Source organism: Eulemur rufifrons, chromosome 7 (assembly GCF_041146395.1).
Source record: "Eulemur rufifrons isolate Redbay chromosome 7, OSU_ERuf_1, whole genome shotgun sequence".
Classification (NCBI taxonomy): Eukaryota; Metazoa; Chordata; class Mammalia; order Primates; family Lemuridae; genus Eulemur; species Eulemur rufifrons.
This window is the reverse complement of record NC_090989.1, coordinates 282,932,788-282,953,190: the sequence shown is the minus strand read 5'-3', so window position 1 is coordinate 282,953,190 and position 20,403 is coordinate 282,932,788. Positions and strand designations below refer to the sequence as shown.

At 47.7% G+C, this 20,403-nt stretch overlaps 1 protein-coding gene across 2 annotated transcripts in view; it reads left to right on the top strand.

Annotated features, from left to right (window-relative positions):
• The window catches only part of AK8 (adenylate kinase 8), a 118,879-nt gene that overhangs the window by 30,061 nt on the left and 68,415 nt on the right, over nucleotides 1-20,403 (top strand). For both annotated transcript variants that reach the window (XM_069474779.1, XM_069474778.1), the window contains 4 exons: nucleotides 9,045-9,126; nucleotides 9,627-9,698; nucleotides 10,977-11,177; nucleotides 14,695-14,826. In XM_069474779.1, coding sequence (XP_069330880.1) covers nucleotides 9,045-9,126; nucleotides 9,627-9,698; nucleotides 10,977-11,177; nucleotides 14,695-14,826 — 487 coding nt within the window. The remainder of the gene's footprint in view (nucleotides 1-9,044; nucleotides 9,127-9,626; nucleotides 9,699-10,976; nucleotides 11,178-14,694; nucleotides 14,827-20,403) is intronic.

The following is a 20,403-nucleotide window of genomic DNA, read 5'->3' as shown; positions in this document are numbered from 1 at the left end:
TTTTATTTGAATTCCTAAGAATCCCCTCCTTTATGTGGCGCCTAATCCATCTCCCTGCAGCTACCCTGGTTTCTTCCCACTCCTTCCTTCATATTGCCGCCGGAGGGATCGCTTTCTTAAAAAATGAATGAATTTCTTTCTTAACTGCAATACATTCATTCATATGGTTCAAAATTCAGAAGGCACTGATGCCCCCCCCCCCACTCCTGTTCCCTAGCCACCTGGTAGCTTCCCTGGAGGCAACTGATGTTAACACTTTCTTGGAAGTACGTCCTTCTGAAGATTATTTTATTCATAGAGAAGATTATTTTATTCAAAGAGAATGTGGCCCTCCCTTGCTTCCCATTCTTCTTGGAGCCCCATGTGTCCTGGGCCTGCCTGTGGCTCAGCGTCACCCTTGGACATCTCTCATCCACCCCCTCGGCACCCACCACCTTCCTCCTCCTCCAGTGCAGCCTGCCCCTGCCCTGCCCCAGGGCCTTTGCACACAGCAGCCAGACCCCAAGCAACTCCCAGCAATTCCCACGTACTGGTATCCACTCCTTGTGTAATCCCCTCGTGCCGAGTCAGGGCAGGTCCAGTTGAACATGGCAAACGTGGGGGGGTGTCTCTCCTGCGGTTGCATCACGTTAGGTAAGAATGTGTCTTAGCAGACTGAGAGAGATCTTCCCTGCTGGCACGATGACGCAGGCGCTGTGCTGGAGAAGCCACCATGGGTGGTCTCCGGGGACTGCTGGAAGCCTCCAGCCTCCAGCCAGCAAAAGGCCGAGCCCTCAGTCATACACCAGCAGGAAATGGGTTCTGTCAACAACCAAGTGAGCTGGGAAGAGGATTCTCCCTCAGCCCAGCCTCCAGGTGAAACCACAGCCCAGCTGACACCTTGGCTGCAGCCTCGCAGCACGAGCAGAGCACCCAGCCGAGCTGTGCTCAGCCTCCTGACCACGGGACTGTGAGACAGCGAGGTGGTTGTTTAAAGCCATTAAGGTTGTTAAGCAGCAATAGGAACTAATACACAGTGCTGTTTCCTTAGCCACAATGCTCAGAGCCCCCACCTGAGTTGAAGCCACACCGTGACTAACAAAAACTAGACCTGCTGCATCCTCTCTGGTGCTGCTGAACGATGCCCGCGGAGGGACGCTACCCCCGTCTGCGTTCTGGTTAACAAATTCTAGACATCTCCTCTTACCCCCAGCGCCGCATCCAGAAGGCCTCCTGACTCTCCCACTGAAAGCAAAGGGTGAAAGACGGAGCCCATCCTCCGGACTCGTGGTTAGATAAAGGGATGGGAACAGTCCTCTACTTTGCGTGTTGAAAGGATGTTACTGTGCCCCCAGACTCTTCGGGCCTGTGATCTTGGGAGAAGAAAAAGGAAGGCCACACTGAGCCCAAAGGCAGGCAGCGAAGAGCCGGGAAAGACACAAATGGTGGTCAGCCAGCACGTCCCGGCGTCTGGCGCCTTTCCCCGCGGAATCCTCATGACTGTCCTACGAGGTTTCCAGTAACTAAAACTTCTGGGGCCTGTGCTGTGCACCAGGACTATGCTAGGTCGTGTAGGGCTCACAACAGAGCCAGCAGGGGGCAGGGAGGTGGCAAGAGCTGCAGTCATCCCCCTCCACAGGTAAGGAGGCTGCGCACAGGGAGCCCACCCACTGACCCAAAGGAGGGATACATACGTTACCAAACAGAAAAACAGACCTTCTAGAAATGCATCAGGTTCTGCATAATCTCCCTCCTAGCAGCTGAAGAAAGAGCGCCATTATCAAATGCAAAACTTTGACCATTCTGCAGAATCCCGACCACGTCCCGCTCCCTGGAGTCAGGCATAAATAAGGTCTCTGACTGTACTGGAAGCAGGGTCATGCCCCCAGCCCCAAAAGTGACTGTATTGGCTGGGGGTGTCTCCTTTACTGTACCCAGAGTGCAAAATTCTACTTAGCACTCGTAGATTAACTCCTTTTAGGTCTCATTTAATGTCACGGAGACTCAGTTATTTCACAATAAAGGGGAGATAACGTAGTGGACTTCTGACTGTGGAACCAAAAGTTTCAAATTTACTTGGTGGGTTTCTAGAGTCTTTCCCCTCCTTTTTGGGGGCACAGATTTATGCTTCCCTGCCCATAACGTGAGTCAGTATTTTATAGTGGAATTGTTAACGGAGTGCAGGAGCTAGATGCTGGTCCACAGAACCACCAGCTGTTTGTTTTATTTCTCCTTGCGGTGTCATTGGGCTGGCATTAATTACACCGCTTTCATCCCACTGACAGTAGGAACACAGGATTTTCTTGCAGTTGTTTTGACACTCACGGGTTTATGGATGTCACTTGCCTCCTCCAAGGAGTGCGGTTTTATTGATCAACGGCTCTGCTGAGGCCCTGGGCTGTGTGTTCCTCTAATACAAATGCAGTTAGCATTGTAGGGGATCAGAAGGGGAGGTCTGAACTCCACTCAGAAAACTCACGGCGTGCAGCACAGTGAGGCAGGGGATGCTGAGGGCTTGGTGCAGTGCAGGGCAGAGTGCTGGGAGCAAACGCTCACCGCCCCCTGATTCGTGGGTGTTTCTGGACCCTCCTGTTGCAGCCATGGCTGGCTGGCTGGCTGGCGGGTTGGTGTGATGTGGGGCTTGTTCATGGTGTGTGTGGACCACCTGTCTGCATGCTCAGCAGCAGCACACAACGTGGATGGGAACGAGCGCTCCCTGGGCACGTGACGCATCATCTGGTCCCTCTCACTGCAGTCGGGGAGGAAAGAGATCATCAACGTGGAGGATGAAGCCTGAGGTTTGAGCAAACACAAGCGGACCATGGTGCAGGAGAGAGTGCTGGAGAAGCACGGTGATGCTGGAAATGGGACTGGACTCAGCACCACCAACTGTGTCACTCTTCCCAGCTAGAGGCCGACAATGAGCAAGCAAAGCGGGAGGCCTCCCGGGAGCGGGCGGACACCAGCCGCAGAAGGGCACAGCAGAAGGCGGCAGTGCCTCATTCTCCTGTCCTTAGGCTGAGTTTTGTCTGTTTTTTATTAATAAATTAATTGTCAGCTGGATGCAGTGGCTCACGCCTCTAATCCCAACACGTTGAGAGGCCGAGGAGAGAGGATCGCTTGAAGCCAGGAGTTCAAGACCAGCCTGGGCAACATAGTGAGACCCCATCTCTACAAACAAATTAGCTAGGTGTGGTGGTGCATGCCTGTAGTCCCAGGTACTCGGGAGGCTGAGGCAGGAGGATCACTTAAGCCCAGGAGTTCAAGGCTGCAGTGAGCTATGATTACATCACTGCACTCCAGCCTGGGCAACAGAGCTAGACTCCATCTCTAAAAAACAAAAAAAACTGAAAAAAAAAAAAAAAAAAAACCCAAACAAAAAACCAAAAACCACACACAGACAATAACAACAACAACAACAAAAAAACCACACAAAAATAAATTAGTTGTCAACTATGATCAGCATGGTGTATACCAGGAGGCTGAAAAAACAAAGAGCTGACCATTTATTTAGCACCTACTGTCTGCCAGACATTGTGCTGCCACTTTAGGTACCTCACTGCATTTAATCCGAAGCACTGGCAAGTGCAGGCGCTATCATCATTTCCTGTCTTGCAGATAAGGGAGTAGCTGGTTTCCAGAGGAGGAGCACACTCCCCTCCCGGAGGACAGCCTGCTGGAGCACCGGCAGCGGGATGACCCTGCTTCAGGTGCATCCGCAGTCTCGGCCAGCTCACTAGTCCCCTCATTCCAACCGAAAGGTGCCCGCCCCAAGTCCTTTCCCCTCAGTTACTCCTCTTTCCAAGAGATTGCCTTTTCATACATTTTCTTTCTACAAATTTAAGTGGGATTCTTTCTTGAAAGTAGGTAGAGAAAAAGGACATAGTTCACCTTTCTCAAAAGTATAATTATATTGATGAAACTAGTTAACTTTGGGTCATTTCTTTGTTGCCGCGTGCTCCCTTGCTTTGTTGTTTGTTGTTTATAGCCCTCATTGAATTACCCCATCACCTGTGAGCTAGATTATGATTATTGCTCCCATTTTGCAGAGGAGAGGGAGGCCCAGAGGGGTCGAGGTGACTGGTTGACAGTCACACACTGGCCATGGCACAGGCTGTCTGATTCCAAAGCCACTGCTTTTCACCGCCACGATAAACCGACACCCTCCAGGGCTAACTGGTCCCTGAAGAGGTGTGTCTACAGCATGGACTTGGTCTAAAGTGCTTGAAGGGAACGGACCCTGGATGTTGGGTTCCCCGTGTCTCTCACTTTCACCCAGGCACGCTGCCCCTGAACTGGAGAAGTAAATGTCAATTTGCAAAGCGAGTTATCTCTGGGTGGAGTGTCTTGGCGCCATCCCAGCCTGGGAGCTGGGGTGAGACTGGTTCATTTGGGGACAGGACAATGTGGTCCTCAAACTGTGTCTCCTCCATGGAGTGGCTTCAGAGACACCACAGACATTTGACGTGAATTTGATCTTCAAATGTTGTTAACTATTTAGGAACTAATAAAAAGCCTCTTGAACATTCCCTTCTGTTTTAACACCCTGGAGATCAGTGGCTTCTGACCTGCAGACCTAGGAGTAATGATCTTCCTGCATCTGCACATTTGTATAGAAATGTCACTCATATGTCATTAGCTAGCAAGGGTGGAATTCAACATTGCTATTTAGAAAAATCACTCCTGAATATTTCCACATTGTATGAACATAATCACTGTTAGGCTGTGCCCAGAAAAGGGCTAGACAAAGCCCAGTTAACACCTTGCCCAGGTGGAAGAGTCAGACCAGTTAAGGAATAACCCATCCTGCTTCGATCACGCACATGGAACACGGAATGGCAGCAGGTGGTGTGTATTGTTTGAGATTAAACTTTGAAATAAAAATTCTTGCTAGTCATCTTTCAGATGAGTTTAATAGAGAAGGCACCTAGGCTACATGGCAGGCTAAGGTTTTCATATTTTTGTATAAACCAAAGTAACTGGTACAGTTTGATGTCAACTTTTTTCTCTTTATCAAAGTAGACTCCTTGTTCTCACTTACTGGCTTTAGTGTTCTTCAGTATCCCAGACTTGATCTTTTAAGATGCATTTTTTTTCTGGGTGATAAAATATCCCGTTCTTTCTCTTTTATATGTTAGGAAAACACATAGTATTTTATTAGGAAATGTTGGGTCTGTGATGCCTCTTGTGACGCTCGCCCTGACTCCGACTTGGAGCCCAGTGAATCTGATTCATCGAGTCCCAGTCTCCAGCCCCAGATTGCCTCCTTGGGACCGCAGGGAGTCAGCGTCAGCTCCAGGGAGTGCCTCGGATGGAGTCTGCCATTGGAACGGGAGCTGGGGAGGGACAGCAGTGGGAGAAACACCCTGGGGGGCGCCCACACGCTGGTCTTGGGAGGAGAGGGGAGGAGAGGAAAGGCAATGCATCAAAAAGGCAGAGGCCCAGAGGGCAACAGAGTCTTCCCGTGTGAAGTTGCTAATTGCGTTTTAATAATAGTCAGGAGGGCAACAAAGGCCAGTGTTCTCACAAAGCAGAACCGCTGGTACCGCATCAGGCCGTGCTCTGCTGGGCCTCGCATGTTCCCTAGGCTGGCTGGCTTCTTTTCCTTCCTTTTTTTTTTCATCTGTGACATCTGCTCGGTGCTTGTCCCTCCTGTGATACCATACCCCTCGCAGCTGTGCAGACCTCCAGCTCTGCGCTGGTGCACGGAGTGCCCTGAGCATACGGCCTTTTTGATGTGTGATAAAACAGAACCAAGCCACGGGGGTATGGCGAGCGGAGGCATCAGAATATCAATTAACCTGCTCCGAACAAAGCTGCAGCTCCAGAGTGGAACAGACATTTCACTGAAGTGTCAGGAAGATGGATAATGTATTCTAATTAGGGATTGACTGATACCTCCGCATCGAGCCACTCTTGGACGTCAGACCCACGACCCTCACAACGCAGGGCTGTTGTGAACGTCTTAGTGTCCCATCATGGCAGTCGTTGGATGTGTTTACTGATTTATGACTTCTTGCTTTGCCAGAATTTGCAGCCATTAAAGTGTCCTTGGCCAAAATTGCTATTTCCCCTTGAACGTGCTGTCCATTTTGCAACTGGGCAAATAACCTCTTTAAACGCAAGAGCACTGGGAAAGATCTGCTCTGAGTGCTAAGCCTGGAGCTTCCATGTTGAGGCTGCCGTAGGATCAACCCACCCTCTCGCAGAGGCCTTGCTAAGGCGCCTTCCCTTCCGGGTGGACCAACATGGGCCTCCAAGGCTTCCTTTCCCTAGAACTCGGGGCTGCTCTAATGGGGCATGGGTGCTGTGCTAGGGGCTCCTCGGGGACCTTGTTTCTGGGTGATCGGCCATCCCCACCTCCATGGCAGAAAGAGCAGACCTGAACAACTGGTGGCCTGGGCTCACTTCAGAGCCCCCCACTTTCTTCTTTCTAAATTTTCACATCTGCACCGGAACGACATACCAGTGAGGCCAGGCTAATTAGGGAGATGTTCCTCATTTTGCTGCACTTTTCCTGTGTAATTGGAAGTCCCGCTTTCTCCAGTGAGAAGTCAGTGAGAGCTGTTCCCCTGAATAGTTCTAAAAGCTTTGGACCACATACTGATAGCAGCTGCAGATTTATGGGCGAGATTATAATGATTGCTCAGTAATGCAATATTAAAAGCAGGGGTCTTTCTCGGTGCTGAGTGAAGACGGAGCTCCAACCTTCTTCCAGCTTCAAAAAGGGACTCGAAACAGAATTACCAGCCCTTGTACTAGAAAAAGCAATCAATGGGCTCACAATTCCTCCTCATCCAAATGAAGAAAAAATAAGGAGGTATGAATTTAGCTAAAGTTCAGAGAATGTTAATTCAGCTTCCGGAACTGTGAGTGGGGGAGCTCAGAGGCAGCGCCTCCCGGTTCCTGCGGTCTTGCGCCGTCCGAGATGTTTGCTCTTTCTGCGAGCTGCGGCCCTCGCTTGGCTGGCCATAACAAGGACTTGAGGGAGTACAAGGCTGTTAAAAAAATTTCTTTTGCACTTTTGCTTCATTAGTTCTAGAAACCAGGGGTTCTGTGGCTGTGAGTCTTCCTGTATAATTTAAGAAATTAATGAAAAGCTCGCCTGATTTTTCCAACACTCTTTAGGCTAAATTTGTTTAGCTTTTTTTTTTTTTTCTTAACTGTCAGTGGAGGCTGTTGGAACTTAAATATTTTAATACTGAAGCAATGTGAGCACTTTTTTAGTTTTTAAAGAAAGCCATCTCCTGCCGTCACCCACGCTGTGTTCTGTGAATCAGGTAGCGTGGGTTATGCGTGACCTTGAGTCGGAGAGTCTGAGTTCACCCATTTCCGTCCTTCCTCTGACACGAGAGCAGCGAGATCACATAATGCCCGAGGGGGGTCTGAGCAAGGGGGCTCCCTCGGGGGCCAGTGCCGGGAGCCTGGGCTCCAGCGCAGGTGGCCGGACCCCTTCTCCGCCAAGGGGAGACGCGAGGCGAGCTGCCACCTGACCTCACTCCCGCAAAGCTCAGTTTACTGATCTGTCTGGACATCCATCTAGGGCACTGAACTGTGAGTGTGTGCGTGTGACTCCAGACTCACGGGGCTTGAAAGGACTTTAGAAATTGTTTAATGTGAACATCGCTGAGGGACATAAAAAACCGCTTAAGCAAATGAGAAGATGATGTGTTGACTAGATACTGTGAAACGTCAATTCTTCATGAATTAATCTGCACAGTTAATGTCATTCCAAAACCCTAGTTGAATTTCCATTTTGGAACTTGACAAAATATTTTTGATGTTTACCTGGAAGAATAAATTCTCGGAAAAAAAAAAGAATGGAGAGCACATTCCATTAGATATAATAATAAGTTATAAAATGACAATAATGTAAAAGGCTAAATAAAATAATTTAATAACCTACAGGCAGAAAGAGGGCAGAGCCACTGTTTTATCAGGATTTAGACCATAATCCAAGTGACATCAGAAAGGAAAGGACAGGCTGCTCCCAGATGAGGCTGGGACGGTCAGGGAACCACAAGGAAACAAGTTAGGTCACGGCCTCACCTCGTCTGTAGAATAGAATGTGGCTCTGTTACACATTTACCTGTAAAGAGAAAAGCATAAGAGAACACAATGTAAATGCAAGTGAATATGTGTCGGCTTTTGGGATGCAAAAGTCTTTTTTGTATATCCACACAATGTCAGAATCTAAAAAGGAAAGCAAAATTCGGATTGTTTTTAAGAAAAATAGGATTTTGGCCGAGCTTGGTGGCTCATGCCTATAATCTTAGCACTCTGTGAGGCCAAAGAGGGAGCAGCGCTTGAGATCAGGAGTTCGAGACCAGCCTGAGCAAGAGTGAGATCCCCATCTCTACAAAAAATAGAAAAATTAGCCTGGTGTGGTGGTGCATGCCTGTAGCCCCAGCTACTTGAGAGGCTGAGGCAGGAGAGTCACTTGAGCCAGGAGTTTGAGATTGCTGTGAGCTCTGACGACACCACTGCACTCTATCTAGCTCAGTGATAGAGCGAGGCCTGTCTCAAAAAAAAAAAAAAAAAAGGAAAAGAAAACGAAAAGTGGGGTTTTGTTTTCACCCTGCTGATTTCTTGTCCCAGGAATCCCATATCTTAGAAATTCTCTTTAGGAAATAATCCACAATACAGAAACAGTTACGTGCACAAAGATGTTCATCACAGTGTTATTTATGATGGTGAAAACTGGTAGCAGGTGTCAGCCGTGGAGACCTGCAGTCGCGGGGCCTGGTGAAACGGCTGTGGCATAATCCCGTGGCACAATGTTGCATCGCTGCTAAAAATGGCGGCAGTGAAGAGCTGCGCCAACATGACACAACGCTATGGTGTGTGGGGGAAAATATCAGGACATAAAAGATAATGTATATGTTATGGTTACAGTCATAAACATAAGATTCCAGAGGGAATATAATAAGATGGGAGTAGTTTTACAGAAGCATGATGCGGTTATCAGAAACATTTATTTTCTTTTGTCTTAAAAGTTCTAGTCTTTTTATAAAGCCATTATGTTCCTTTTAAAATAACTCAAAAAATCTAAAAATCCTCCCTAGGGCTGGATCCTGGACGGCATCCCTGAGACGCGGGAGCAGGCGCTGATGATCCAGACCCAGGGCGTCATCCCCAGGCACGTCGGTGAGTCGCTCCGGGGCCCTCCCAGGGCAGCCGCGGACCCCAGCGCCCCAGAGCCCTCAGCCCAGGCCCTGAGCAAGACAAGGAAAAGGAGGCCAGACAGCACAGTGGAATTTTCCTCAAAGCTCAATGGATTCAGGGCTGGCCCTGGGAAAAAGTGGGGTTTTGTTTTCACCTTGGTGATTCCTGGTCCTGGGAATCCCATAGCTCAGGAACTGTCTTTAGGAAATAATCGGGAACGTGGAAGGAGATGTGTGACAAAGACGTTCACTGCGGGGTTATCTGTGGCAGTGGCAACTGTCAGCGGGGAAGCGTTCGGTCGCGGGCCATGCTCTGTCCTGTGTTTGGGTGCTGACGAGACCTTTCTTTTAGGAATTTATGGGGATGGGCGATGGTTGTTGTTTTAATGTTATTATACAGCAAAAAACCCCCATGAGACCAGTTACTGGTCCGTAAGATTCAAATGTGCGGCACCCGTTTCAGTCCTTCTCTTCTCTGCGCAGTCGTGCTGAGCGCCCTGGACACGGTGCTGATCGAAAGGAACCTGGGGAAGAGAGTCGACCCTCAGACTGGAGGTACGCCCCCACCACCCCGCCCGCCCTGCGGGGCTTCAGAGACGACTGTGGTAACAGCCCCCCTGCTTTTTCTTGGGCGTACTCTGCCCTGGGCACCCGCAGAGGGGCACTTGAGAGCCACACGGGCAAGCAGAGGCACAGGTGCCGCAGGCCGGGCTCTGAGCTGGAGGGCACGTGGGAGACGATGAATTTCAGCAGATGGGGAAGAAGAGGCCCATTTAGGTTAAAGGGGGAGCCCTGTCTGTGGCAGAACCAGGGTAGAGTGTGGATTGTGACACTGGGCACCCAGGCTTTGAGCCCACTCTCTGCTGAGCTCACACGGGAACCAGGTGATGTGTCGGTGTCTCCCTGGGACAAACTCTGTGCCCCCATGTTTGGGGTGCGCACACGGAAGAGCAAGGCACGAGTGTTGTCTGGGAGAACTGGCAAGTGCTACAGGAGACGGAACCCTTGAGTTGGGTCTTAAAGACCAGACAGGCTGGGCACGGTAGCTTGTGCCTGTAATCCCAGCATTTTGGGAGGCTGAGGCCAGAGGATCGCTTGAAGCCAGGAGTTCAAGACCAGCCTAGGCAACATATTGAGATGCCCCGTCTCCACAAAAAATAAAAAAATTTAGCGGGGCATGGTGGTGCACACCTATAGTGCTAGCTGAGCCCAGGAGTTGGAGGTTGTAGTGAGCTATGATCATGCCGTTACACTCCAGCCTGGGCAACAGAGTTAGACCCTGTCTCAAAACAAAAAAACAAAACCAATGACCACATAGTTCTGACGGGGGTGGGGAGGAGGCGGTACGCCCTTGACCTCCAGTGCTCAGGCTCTGGCGGCAGATGGACCTGGGTTCGTGGATCCCTGGCTCTGCCCCTTTCCGGCTGTAGACATGGAACACTTCTCTGAGAGTCAGTTTCCTCACCGGTACTTAGGGATGAAAATACCAGAACCACCTTTGGGATCAGATTGCTGCGAGGACGAAGTGGAAGTCTGCAGGTAGGTGTGTGTCAGAGTGCCCAGCACAGAGTGAGAGCTCAGAAGTTCATGGCCGCCCTTGTCCTGTACCAAGTATCATTTCCGTTGTTTTGTTTTTGTCACTAGTAACAATGACAGTGGTAAGGGCAGGCCCAGAGCCAAAGATGCATCCGGAAGTGCTGGTGTTGAGTGACTGTGTCCTGTCGCAGTCAGACACACCCCTGGTCCCCAGGCCCGCAAGCATCCCAGCCCCATGCAGCCGAATCCGCGGCAGCCCTTGAGTGGGTGATTCTAGCTGCGTCTGTCTCCTCACAGAGATTTATCACACCACCTTTGACTGGCCCCCTGAGTCCGACATCCAGAACCGCCTGGTGGTGCCGGCGGGCATCTCGGAGATGGAGACGGCTCGGAAGCTGCTGGAATATCACAGGAACATCGTCGGGATCATCCCTTCTTACCCCAAAATCCTGAAAGTCATCAGTGCTGACCAGCCATGCGTGGACGTCTTCTACCAGGGTAAACACAAATGGGCGGCCCCACGCTGGTCATGGTCCAGGGCCGGGGTCACCATGAACTTCTACCTCCTTGGCCCAGCATCACCCACTCTGGGAGCAGCCAGTGTCCAGGATGCGCCTGGGACCCCAGGTGTGAAGTCATAGCAGCCCAAGTTCCCACCCAGAAACACCTGTGTGTGAGGCCCCTGGGGGAGTGCCCCCTGGGGGACCCTGGGCTAGTGTCCTGCATGCAGGCGTGGTCCCATCTCTGGCCCACAGCAGATTTGACAGCGAGGGGGTGGCGGGGGAGAGGCGAGGGACGGGGCGGAAGGGACATGTTAGCGAGAAGTTTGGGCCTGACCTTGAGGGAGAAGAAAGAAAAAATATATAAACATTAAGACAGAAACAAAATCAAAAGCCACCACCCACAAAAAGCAACAAAACCACAATACAACTCAGGTGTTGCGAGTCCTCTTAGAGCAGAAAGGAGCAGCTGGACACTGGCACTGCGTCGCCATCCGAGGCAATAGCAGATGTTCACGCAACTTTGCAGGAACTGGCCCAGGCAGCCGCGTCAGGTGGCGCAGGCTGACCTGCGTTCACGTGTCAGACCCAGCATAGTCAGCTGTGCAGTCTCCAGCCAGGCTCCCGACCCCTCTGAGCCTCCGCTTTGTCGTCTCTGACAGGGGAACAAAACTTGTGCCTCCGTCCCAGGTGTAGCTGAGGATTAAACGCGATTCTCCAACTCAGGTACCCACGGCCATGAGCACTGTGGCAGGTGCAGAGACACGGCTCATTGGGCACCAGACTTTCTTGCCGTCGTCATTATTCAACATCCCACCCAGAAAGCGAGGGGAAGTTAGAATAATTCTATCCCAAAGTCGCGGTATTATAATTTTTAAAAGTCTTGCTGAGCTTCAGTCATCTCAAAATCCAGCTCTCCCCTTCCATGCAATGGCAGGTCAATGCAGCATTTACAATAAAAATAACATTACTGATAGTTAAGACACTTGACAGTTTATAAGGTCCTTTTTTCATATATTCTCTCAAATCTCTTCAAGAAAAGTTTTGTTTTGATGTGGGGGGTGGTTCTGAACTCCCTCAAACCCTTCCCTGCCGATCAACCCGTACCCCTCCTGTTAGTGGACTTATTGCACGAACAAGCGATGCTCTCCGCATCCCTGAGAGCCGGGAAAACGTGATTCTGCCCAGGGGGCATCTGCCGCGTAGCCTCGCCCTCTGAAAGGGGCAGTCAACCAACGGGCGGATGTGTAGAAAATGACGCTACTTTAAAAAATTCCAGGCTTCCGATGGCTTCTAATTTTCCAGTGATCCTGCATCTCGGCAGGGTCTTTAGTAGCAAGCACTGCACTCCTAAGATAAACAACCACAACATTTATCTTATGGCATATTCCGCATTTACACATTAATTACTTCCAAATTACTTAATTAAATTTAAAAGTTCATATGATCGTTCATAAAGAATTCATGCCTGGAATTGTAAATAAAAATGTGAGTGTCTGAATATTAATTATTATTAATTAATAATGCAGAGAGATAAATTGAAAATTGGAATGCAAAATTCTCTCCGTGTTGTTTTTTAATCTCTCTGCAGTGCATCCGGCAACCACATATTTTTAAAAAGAATAATTAGATGTTGAGATTGTCTGGGGGATCATTACTTCTAATTAACTTAGTTATTTACTGTAAATTAAGCATCATTTGTAAGCAGGCTGCTTTGCCTGTAGCATTTGTGCTTTTCAGATGCGCTGGGTGGCGGAAGGTCTGAGGATGAAGGGAGCCCTGCCTGAGCCCTTCCTCTGGGCTCCTCTCAGGCGGGCATGTTACCCAGGGCGGCAGGTTGGAAGGGTTGCCCCAACTCTGCCAAGTCTCTGAGCCTAATTGACTCATCTGTAAGATGGGACAAGAATGACATATCCCTCGGGGGACTGTTGGGTCACACAAATGAGGTTATGCTGCAGAGGGTTTATCTCAGCAATTAATACATGCTGTTGATGGAGATCATGATGCCTATCACAACCTTGAAGACACTCCGTTCTAACTTAACTGAGCCTTTACTTCTAAAAAGAGGGGACTGTAGTATCTCTTATGATCCTTCCAATTAAAAAGCCTTACAAAGATTTGAGAGTTCAAAATTTGCACAATGAATACATCCCAATAGTTCTCAACTGGGAGCAGTTTTGTCCCCACCCCTCACCCCTAGGGACATGTGGCAATGTCTGAAAACATTTTTTGGCTGTCACGACTTGGGGTTGTGCTACTAGTGCCTAGCGGGCACAGGCCAGTGATGCTTCTCAACATCCTACAATGCACAGGACAGCCCCACAGCAAGGAACCACCTGGCCCCAAGTGTCAGCAGTGCTGAGGTTGGGGAATCCCGCCACATCTATAGGGGGTTCTTGGGTGGCGTGTTCCCAGAGGGGGTGTGTTGGCTCAGCCCTTCCCCAGCACAGAATCGGCTGGAAGGCACACTGGCAAAGGCAGATGGGCAGGAAGGTGTAACGGGGCCACCCAGGGCTGACCTTGGACCTTGGCAGGAGGCGAAGGCTGCGAAGGAGACCCTGTTTGAGGCTGGCTCGGGGGCGGTGCAGGCGGGTGCCTCCTCCACAGGCAGCTCCCCTAGCTCAGGTGCCTGAAATGCTGCCCTTTTCCAGCATCGTCGGGTCGTCGGCCTGTTCCCACAGCTCCCCCGCTCTGAGCTCTGAGCTCGGCAGGAGGTGACCCGGTTTGATGTTCAGTAGCTTTTCTCTGTGGCTTCTTGGCATCCAGCGCCCCCACAGTGCAGGCCACCTCATTGTTGGAGACGCTCACCCTGTCTCTTCTTTGTTCATCAAATGCCGGGGCACACCACAGGCCAGGGCCGTGCGGCTACATCTGCCGACCCCCGTGACCTATTTGATCACTGCCTCTTTGGAGACTGCAGCAAAGTTGATGTCACTGGAGTGCGGCTGCACAAATCATTCTCCACCGGTTCCCGAGTCCTTTAGAAGTCCCTGCATGCTAGGCCCCTGCGTGGCCTGATGCATTTATCAAAGCCTGTGTCTGACACTCAGGCGCACCCGGCTGAAAGCCAGGGTCACCTCCCCTAGGAGACTGGCCTGGTCCCAGGGCCCGAGGTGAGAGGCTCAGCCTGGGTTCGGTGTGGAAAGCCCGACCCCATCGTGTGTGCTGTTATGTCCCAGGACCAGCCTCCCCACGGCTACACACCCGCCCCGGTTCCACCCAGAGGGCCTGCAGACGGATGCCTGCGCCGAGTTTTAGAGGAATTCCAGGGCAGTGCTCAGAGGAGGGTCTCTGTGGGTCTCACTGCCCCTCCCCGCCTTGGTGCCCAGCCTGCCACGTCATTTCTTCCCCCGCCGCCTTGCCTTTGACTGCTGGGCAGATGCACAGAGGTTTCCATGGTGCTGTAAAAGAGAGAAATAATTACCGCCGTTAAAAGGGCTAAAGCAGAGGTGCTGTAAGCTTGCTTCCCTTTCTCTAGGACCTGGCTTTATTATCCTCGTATCCTGTCTTTCCAGCTCTGACCTACGTCCAAACTCACCATCGATCCAATGCCCCGTTCACCCCAAAGGTGCTGCTGTGTGGGCCCACGGGCAGTGGGAAAAGTCTGCAGGCAGCCCTCCTGGCCCAGAAATACGGCCTTGTCAACGGTGAGTGCCCAGGAGCTGCCCGCTTCCGGAGCCTTTCCCTGCCTCTGCCCTGCCCGGCTTCCGCGTTTCACTGGGGAGGGGGTGTAGGAAGGGTCAGCGTCACTTCTCTCTCCCGCTCTCTGCTCTTAGCACTTTTCAGTTAGTCCATCTTTGCAGGGATAGATTTTTTTCCCCCAAAGACTATTGCCATGAAAACATTAACCAATGAAAACATGTCCGCAGCCCGAAGAGCCAGCACGTTTTCCAGTCATCATTTTTTATCTCCTTTGGAGCGGTGGTTTCCGTGCTGTGCACCAGGGGTGCTGCCGTCCAGCCCCTGCTGTCTCCCTTGAAGCCCCGGCTCTTGCATAATAGGAACCCACGGTTTATTTATTTTCTCCAGTCTCACTTGGCTCCCCCAACCCAGGTCAGTGTGTTTACAGGCAAACAATTTCTGAACCAGAGGAAGACTTCTCGCTCTGCACAGTTTCAATAAATATTTTACCAGGAGGAGAGAAAATATTGAAATCAGCTCTCCAGGTCTTTCCCGGGGTGGTCCCAGGTGGTCTTGGTTGCCAGCCTGCGTTCAGCAGGATAAAGGCCTGGGAAGGAGGAAGACACTGTAGCAGATACACGGCACAGGACTGGAGGGAGTTACAGGCCTTGCCTCCCCACTCCCCATGCTCCGCAGGCCCCCAAATCCTCTATGTTATTTGCTAATGAAACATGAGAGCTGCACCCCAAATATACATAAACATACGACCCCCGAAATCACACAGACACACCATGCAAATACACAGAGAGAATAGAAACATATACACACATACAAATATATATATACACACTATAGATATATACACTGTACACACATGCGCTACCCCAGCAGGATCAAGTTTTGAATAAAAATGCTTTTCAATTAGGTCTCTTCCAACATAAAATTTTAAAGCCACTGAGACTAGCCCGGAATCAATGTCAAAAGTCATACCTATAAAATGAAGGTAGAAGACTGAACCACAAATTTGATTACTATGGAAAACTAATCTAGACAATTTAGGAAAAAAAATACTTTTCTTTGCATCAGTGTTTTTTTTTTTTTTAAACCAATTATTTCAAAAATTTCTTCTCCTTTTGATTTTTACCTGTAAAGGGTATTGTAAGGCTGGATTTCCAGCAGCGGTTAGGGATGGCTTCTTTGTCATGAATGAACAGCGGTCTAGCTGTCGCTACACGTGCTCATGTGAGCGTCTGCCCTCATCTTCACCAAAGGGGACAGAGAGTTACAGCAGCAGGAGCACTCGTGACAGAGGGGCTCTGCAGACACAACAGCGGGACCTCGGTGCAGCACCCCGCGTTACCGAAGTAATTGCCTCGTGCCGGGTTGTGTTCGCAGACACTCTCACTCGAGAAAAATATTTCTTCATTTAAATTTCGCTCAGTGTACCAACCATGAAGAGATGAAATTACCTGCCTAGAATTTTCTAAAACTGAAAATAGAAAAGTTCACGATGTAAGAGCCATTATGGGACCCTTTTAGATAATTCAGCATTTGGAAACTAACTCAGAAAGTTCATTTCTCGAAATTTCTTGATGAATACAAGACTTCGTGAAATTTCAGTAAAGCCCTGTAAAGGACCCAAGGCAGGAAGAGCAGCACCGTGCGTGCCTTGAGGTCTCTCTGCAAAGGCCTGTCTGCATCCAGCGCTCCAGATGCCACCTGCTCCTCTGGGCTCATCCTCTGGCCTGGTTCTAGTCTGCACATCATGGGACAACATCTCCAAACTGACACAAACGAACCCAATATTCACTCCCACAAAGCTTATCCAAAGACTCCCATTTACAGCGGGTGGGACTATAAATGGGCACAGCTCTCTGAAAGGCGAAAGCCACTGTTGATGAAAATGCTAACTGTGCAAGTCCTCTGACCCGGGATTTCGCTCCTGGGATTTTATCCCACTGAAACACCCACTCGGCTGCTCAGTGAGAGACGTGGCAGATACACAATGAAAAATAGGGGCAACCTCAAGCTCTGTTCATAGAGCTGTGGTAACAGGCAGCGAGTAAAAGGAAACCCACCCAGCCACCTGACGTCGGTGATCACTGCTAAACGAGAGGGCGGAGAGCACGTCGCTCAGCAGTGTCCAGGCGGTGATCTCATTTGTGTTTAAAAAAGTATATCTCTGCTCAGAAAAAATCTGAAGAAACGTCCATTCACCGAACTGCTTACCTCTCTGTAGAGTGGTGCATTACACAATTCCAATTTTTCAATGAACATGAATTTTCTAATCAGAAATAACCAGGAGACATTTTATTATTATTATTTAATCATTTAATATTATTAAATTAAATAATTAAATTATGTTAGCTCAATGAATTATTTTATTGATAATTTATAAATCGAATAATTAAATGTTATTTAATTATTTAATATTACTCCTTGAGTGCCTGTTGTATTCTATGCACTTTACTGGGTACAAGGACACAGGTAGGGTCAAATGCAGAAGAAATAAGGGGAGCTGTAGGATGCAGGTGAGACTGCGGGCGGGGCAAGGGGCATGAGGACACTGAGGCAGGGCTGATCCCCACGCGGTCTCGGGCCTGACTGTGGCCACCCCGACGTTGCCACCTCACCTTCGCCCATCGTTTCTTCTCAAAACGTCTCATCAAATCCAACAGCAAAAAGACTTTTGCCTTTATTTGAACATCTTGACCACAAATACAATTAATTCTTTTTCCTTTCCAGACTTTGATTCTTTAGGAGAGAGGAGACTGCGCCAGCGTTTTCTTCCTAAGACATTGTCGAGGGCGTTGGCTGCAGGCAGGGGTTTTAAACCATTCTTTCCTCATATAAGCACTTAAAGTTACACACTTTGTTCTAAACACTACTTTGGCTGCATCCCATTTTAATATGTTGTGTTTCGTTATCATTCAGTTTCTAATTTCCCTTGTGGTTTCTTTTTTGATCCATGTCTTATTTGGAAGTGTATTGCTTAGTTCCAAATATTTGGAGATTTTTCAGATTGTTTTTTGCTATTGCTTTCTAATTCAATTCTAATGTCGTCAAAGAACATGCCCTTTGTGATTTTGATCCTTTGAAATTTATTAGTACTTTTTTATAGCCCAGCATATATGGTCTATACTGGTGAATTCCTATGTACACTTGAAAAGAGTATGTATTCTGGCCTTGTTGAATGTAGTGTTCTGTAAATGTCAGCTAGGATGGGATGTTTGATAGTGTTGTTAAAATATGTCCTGAATGATTTTCTATTTATTATTTTGGTTACTGAGAGAGGTGCATTAAAATTTCCATCTCTTAGTTGTGGATTTGTCTATTTCTCTGTGAGTTTTTGCTTCCTGTAATTTGTTAGTTAAGTACATACAGTTGTCCCTCAGTAACTGTGGGGGATTGGTTCCCCCAGGTCCAGCAAGGACCTCTTGCTCTATTTGATGCCAAAATCTAAGAATGCTCGTCCCTGATGTAGAATGGTGTAGTATTTGTGCATAACCTACACACATCCTCCTGCATGCTTTAAATCATCTCTAGATCACTCATGATACCTAGTACAATGTAAATGCTGTGTACATAGTCGTTATACTGTATTGTTTAGGGAATAATGACCAAAAGAAGTCTGTATATGTTGAGTACAGATGCAAATTTTCTTTCCTGAATATTTTCAATCTGCAGTTTGTTGAATCCACAAATGTGGAAACCCAAATATGGAGGGCCCACTGTATACACGGACATGGAGGGCCCACTGTAAGAATTGTTGTCTTCTTGGTGAAATGACTCTTATTGTTAGGAAATGTTCCTCTGCCTCTCTAGTAATACTCATTTTCTTGAAGTCTACTTTGTCTGATGTTAATGTAGCTACTCTAACTTTGTTACGATTAATGTCTACATGGTGTATCTTCTGTCCCTTTTGTTTTAGACTATGTCTTATATTCTAAATATGTGTCTTGTAGACAGCATATAGGTGGGTCTTGCTATTTTTAAAAAATCTGGTCTGAAAATCTCTGTCTTTTAACTGAAGTGTTTAGTCCATTGCTATTTAAAGTATTTTTATATGGTCAGTTGCAATCTTACTGTCTTGTTTTTTTGTTTTCTATTTGTGTCATCCATTCTTTGTCCCTCCTTTCCTGCCATCTTTTGGATTAACCAAATATTTCTTTAGTAATCCATTTTATTTCCTCTATTGACTTTTTAGCTATATCCCTTTGCTTTATTTTGTTAGTGGTTGCTCTACAGATTAAATACGCATCCTCTACTTGTCACAGCCTATTTTCGAACTAGTATTACACCTCTTTGGGTATAACATAAGAACATAACAGCAGTATATTCCATTTACCTTGCTCCTGCCTTTTGTGCTGTCATTGTCATTCATTTTACTTCTACATATGTTATAAACCCTACAATATATTATAGTTATTTTTACTTTACATAGTCATATGTCTTTTAAAGAAGTTAAGATATAAGGGGAAAAAGACTTTTATATATATCCACACATCAACACGCTTCATTCCTTGGTTTAGTTCCAAGTTTCCATCTGGTATCATTTTCTTTCAGCCTAAAGAACTTCCTTCAATATCTCTTGTAGTGAAAGTCTGATGATGACAAATTCTCAGCTTTTGTATTTCTGAAAAATGTCACTATTTCACCTTTTGGTGGATGTTTTTGCTGCATATAGAAATCTATGTTGACAGGTTTTTTTCTTTCAGCACTTTAAAGATGTCATTCCATTGTCTCTGGCTTGCATTTCTCCTGATGAGATCTGAGATTATTTTTACTATTGTTGTGCTATATATGAAGCATCGCCCCTCCCTCTGGCTGCTATTAATATTTTCTCTTTAGCTTTCAGAAATTTGACTCAGATGTATCAAAATGTGGATTACTTTGTGTTTATTCTGCTTGGACCTCAGAGACTCTTGGATGTGTGGGTTGATATTCTTATTAAATTTTGAAGTTTTCCTATCATTATTTTCTCAAATATTTCTCTCTCTGTCCCTCCCTCTCTCCCTCCCTCCTCTCTCTTCTTTCTGGAACTCCAATTACATGTATGTTAGGCTGCTTGACATTGTACTCCAGGTTCCTGAGGTTCTGTTCTTTTCTTACAGTCCTTTCCCATCCCTCATGGATACTTTCTGTTGCCTATTTTCCTGTCTTTGAATTCACTGATTGCAGCCCACCTAGTGATTTTTTTCATTTAATATACTGTATTTTCTGATTCTAGAATTTCCATCTGTTTCTTTTTTATAGTTTCCATTCTTTGCTGAGATTTTTCCATCTGTTTACTCCTTTCAATTATCTTTTTTTAAGGCTTAAAGTATATTTATAATGACTATGTTAAATCCCTGGTATGCTAATTCTGGCATATGTGTCATCTCCTGATCTGATTCTATGGCCTATTTTCTCTTCTTGCTTTTTTTACACGTCAAGGAGTTTTTTATTATATCTTAGACATTGTGTTTCTCACAGTGTTGAAAATCTGAATTGTGTGGTACTGCTTTACAAATTTGAGTTTAAATGAGTTGAGTTCTAACAGGCAGTTAATTTATTGGAGGATCAACTCAATCCCTTTGAAGCTTATTTTTAGGCTTTGTTAA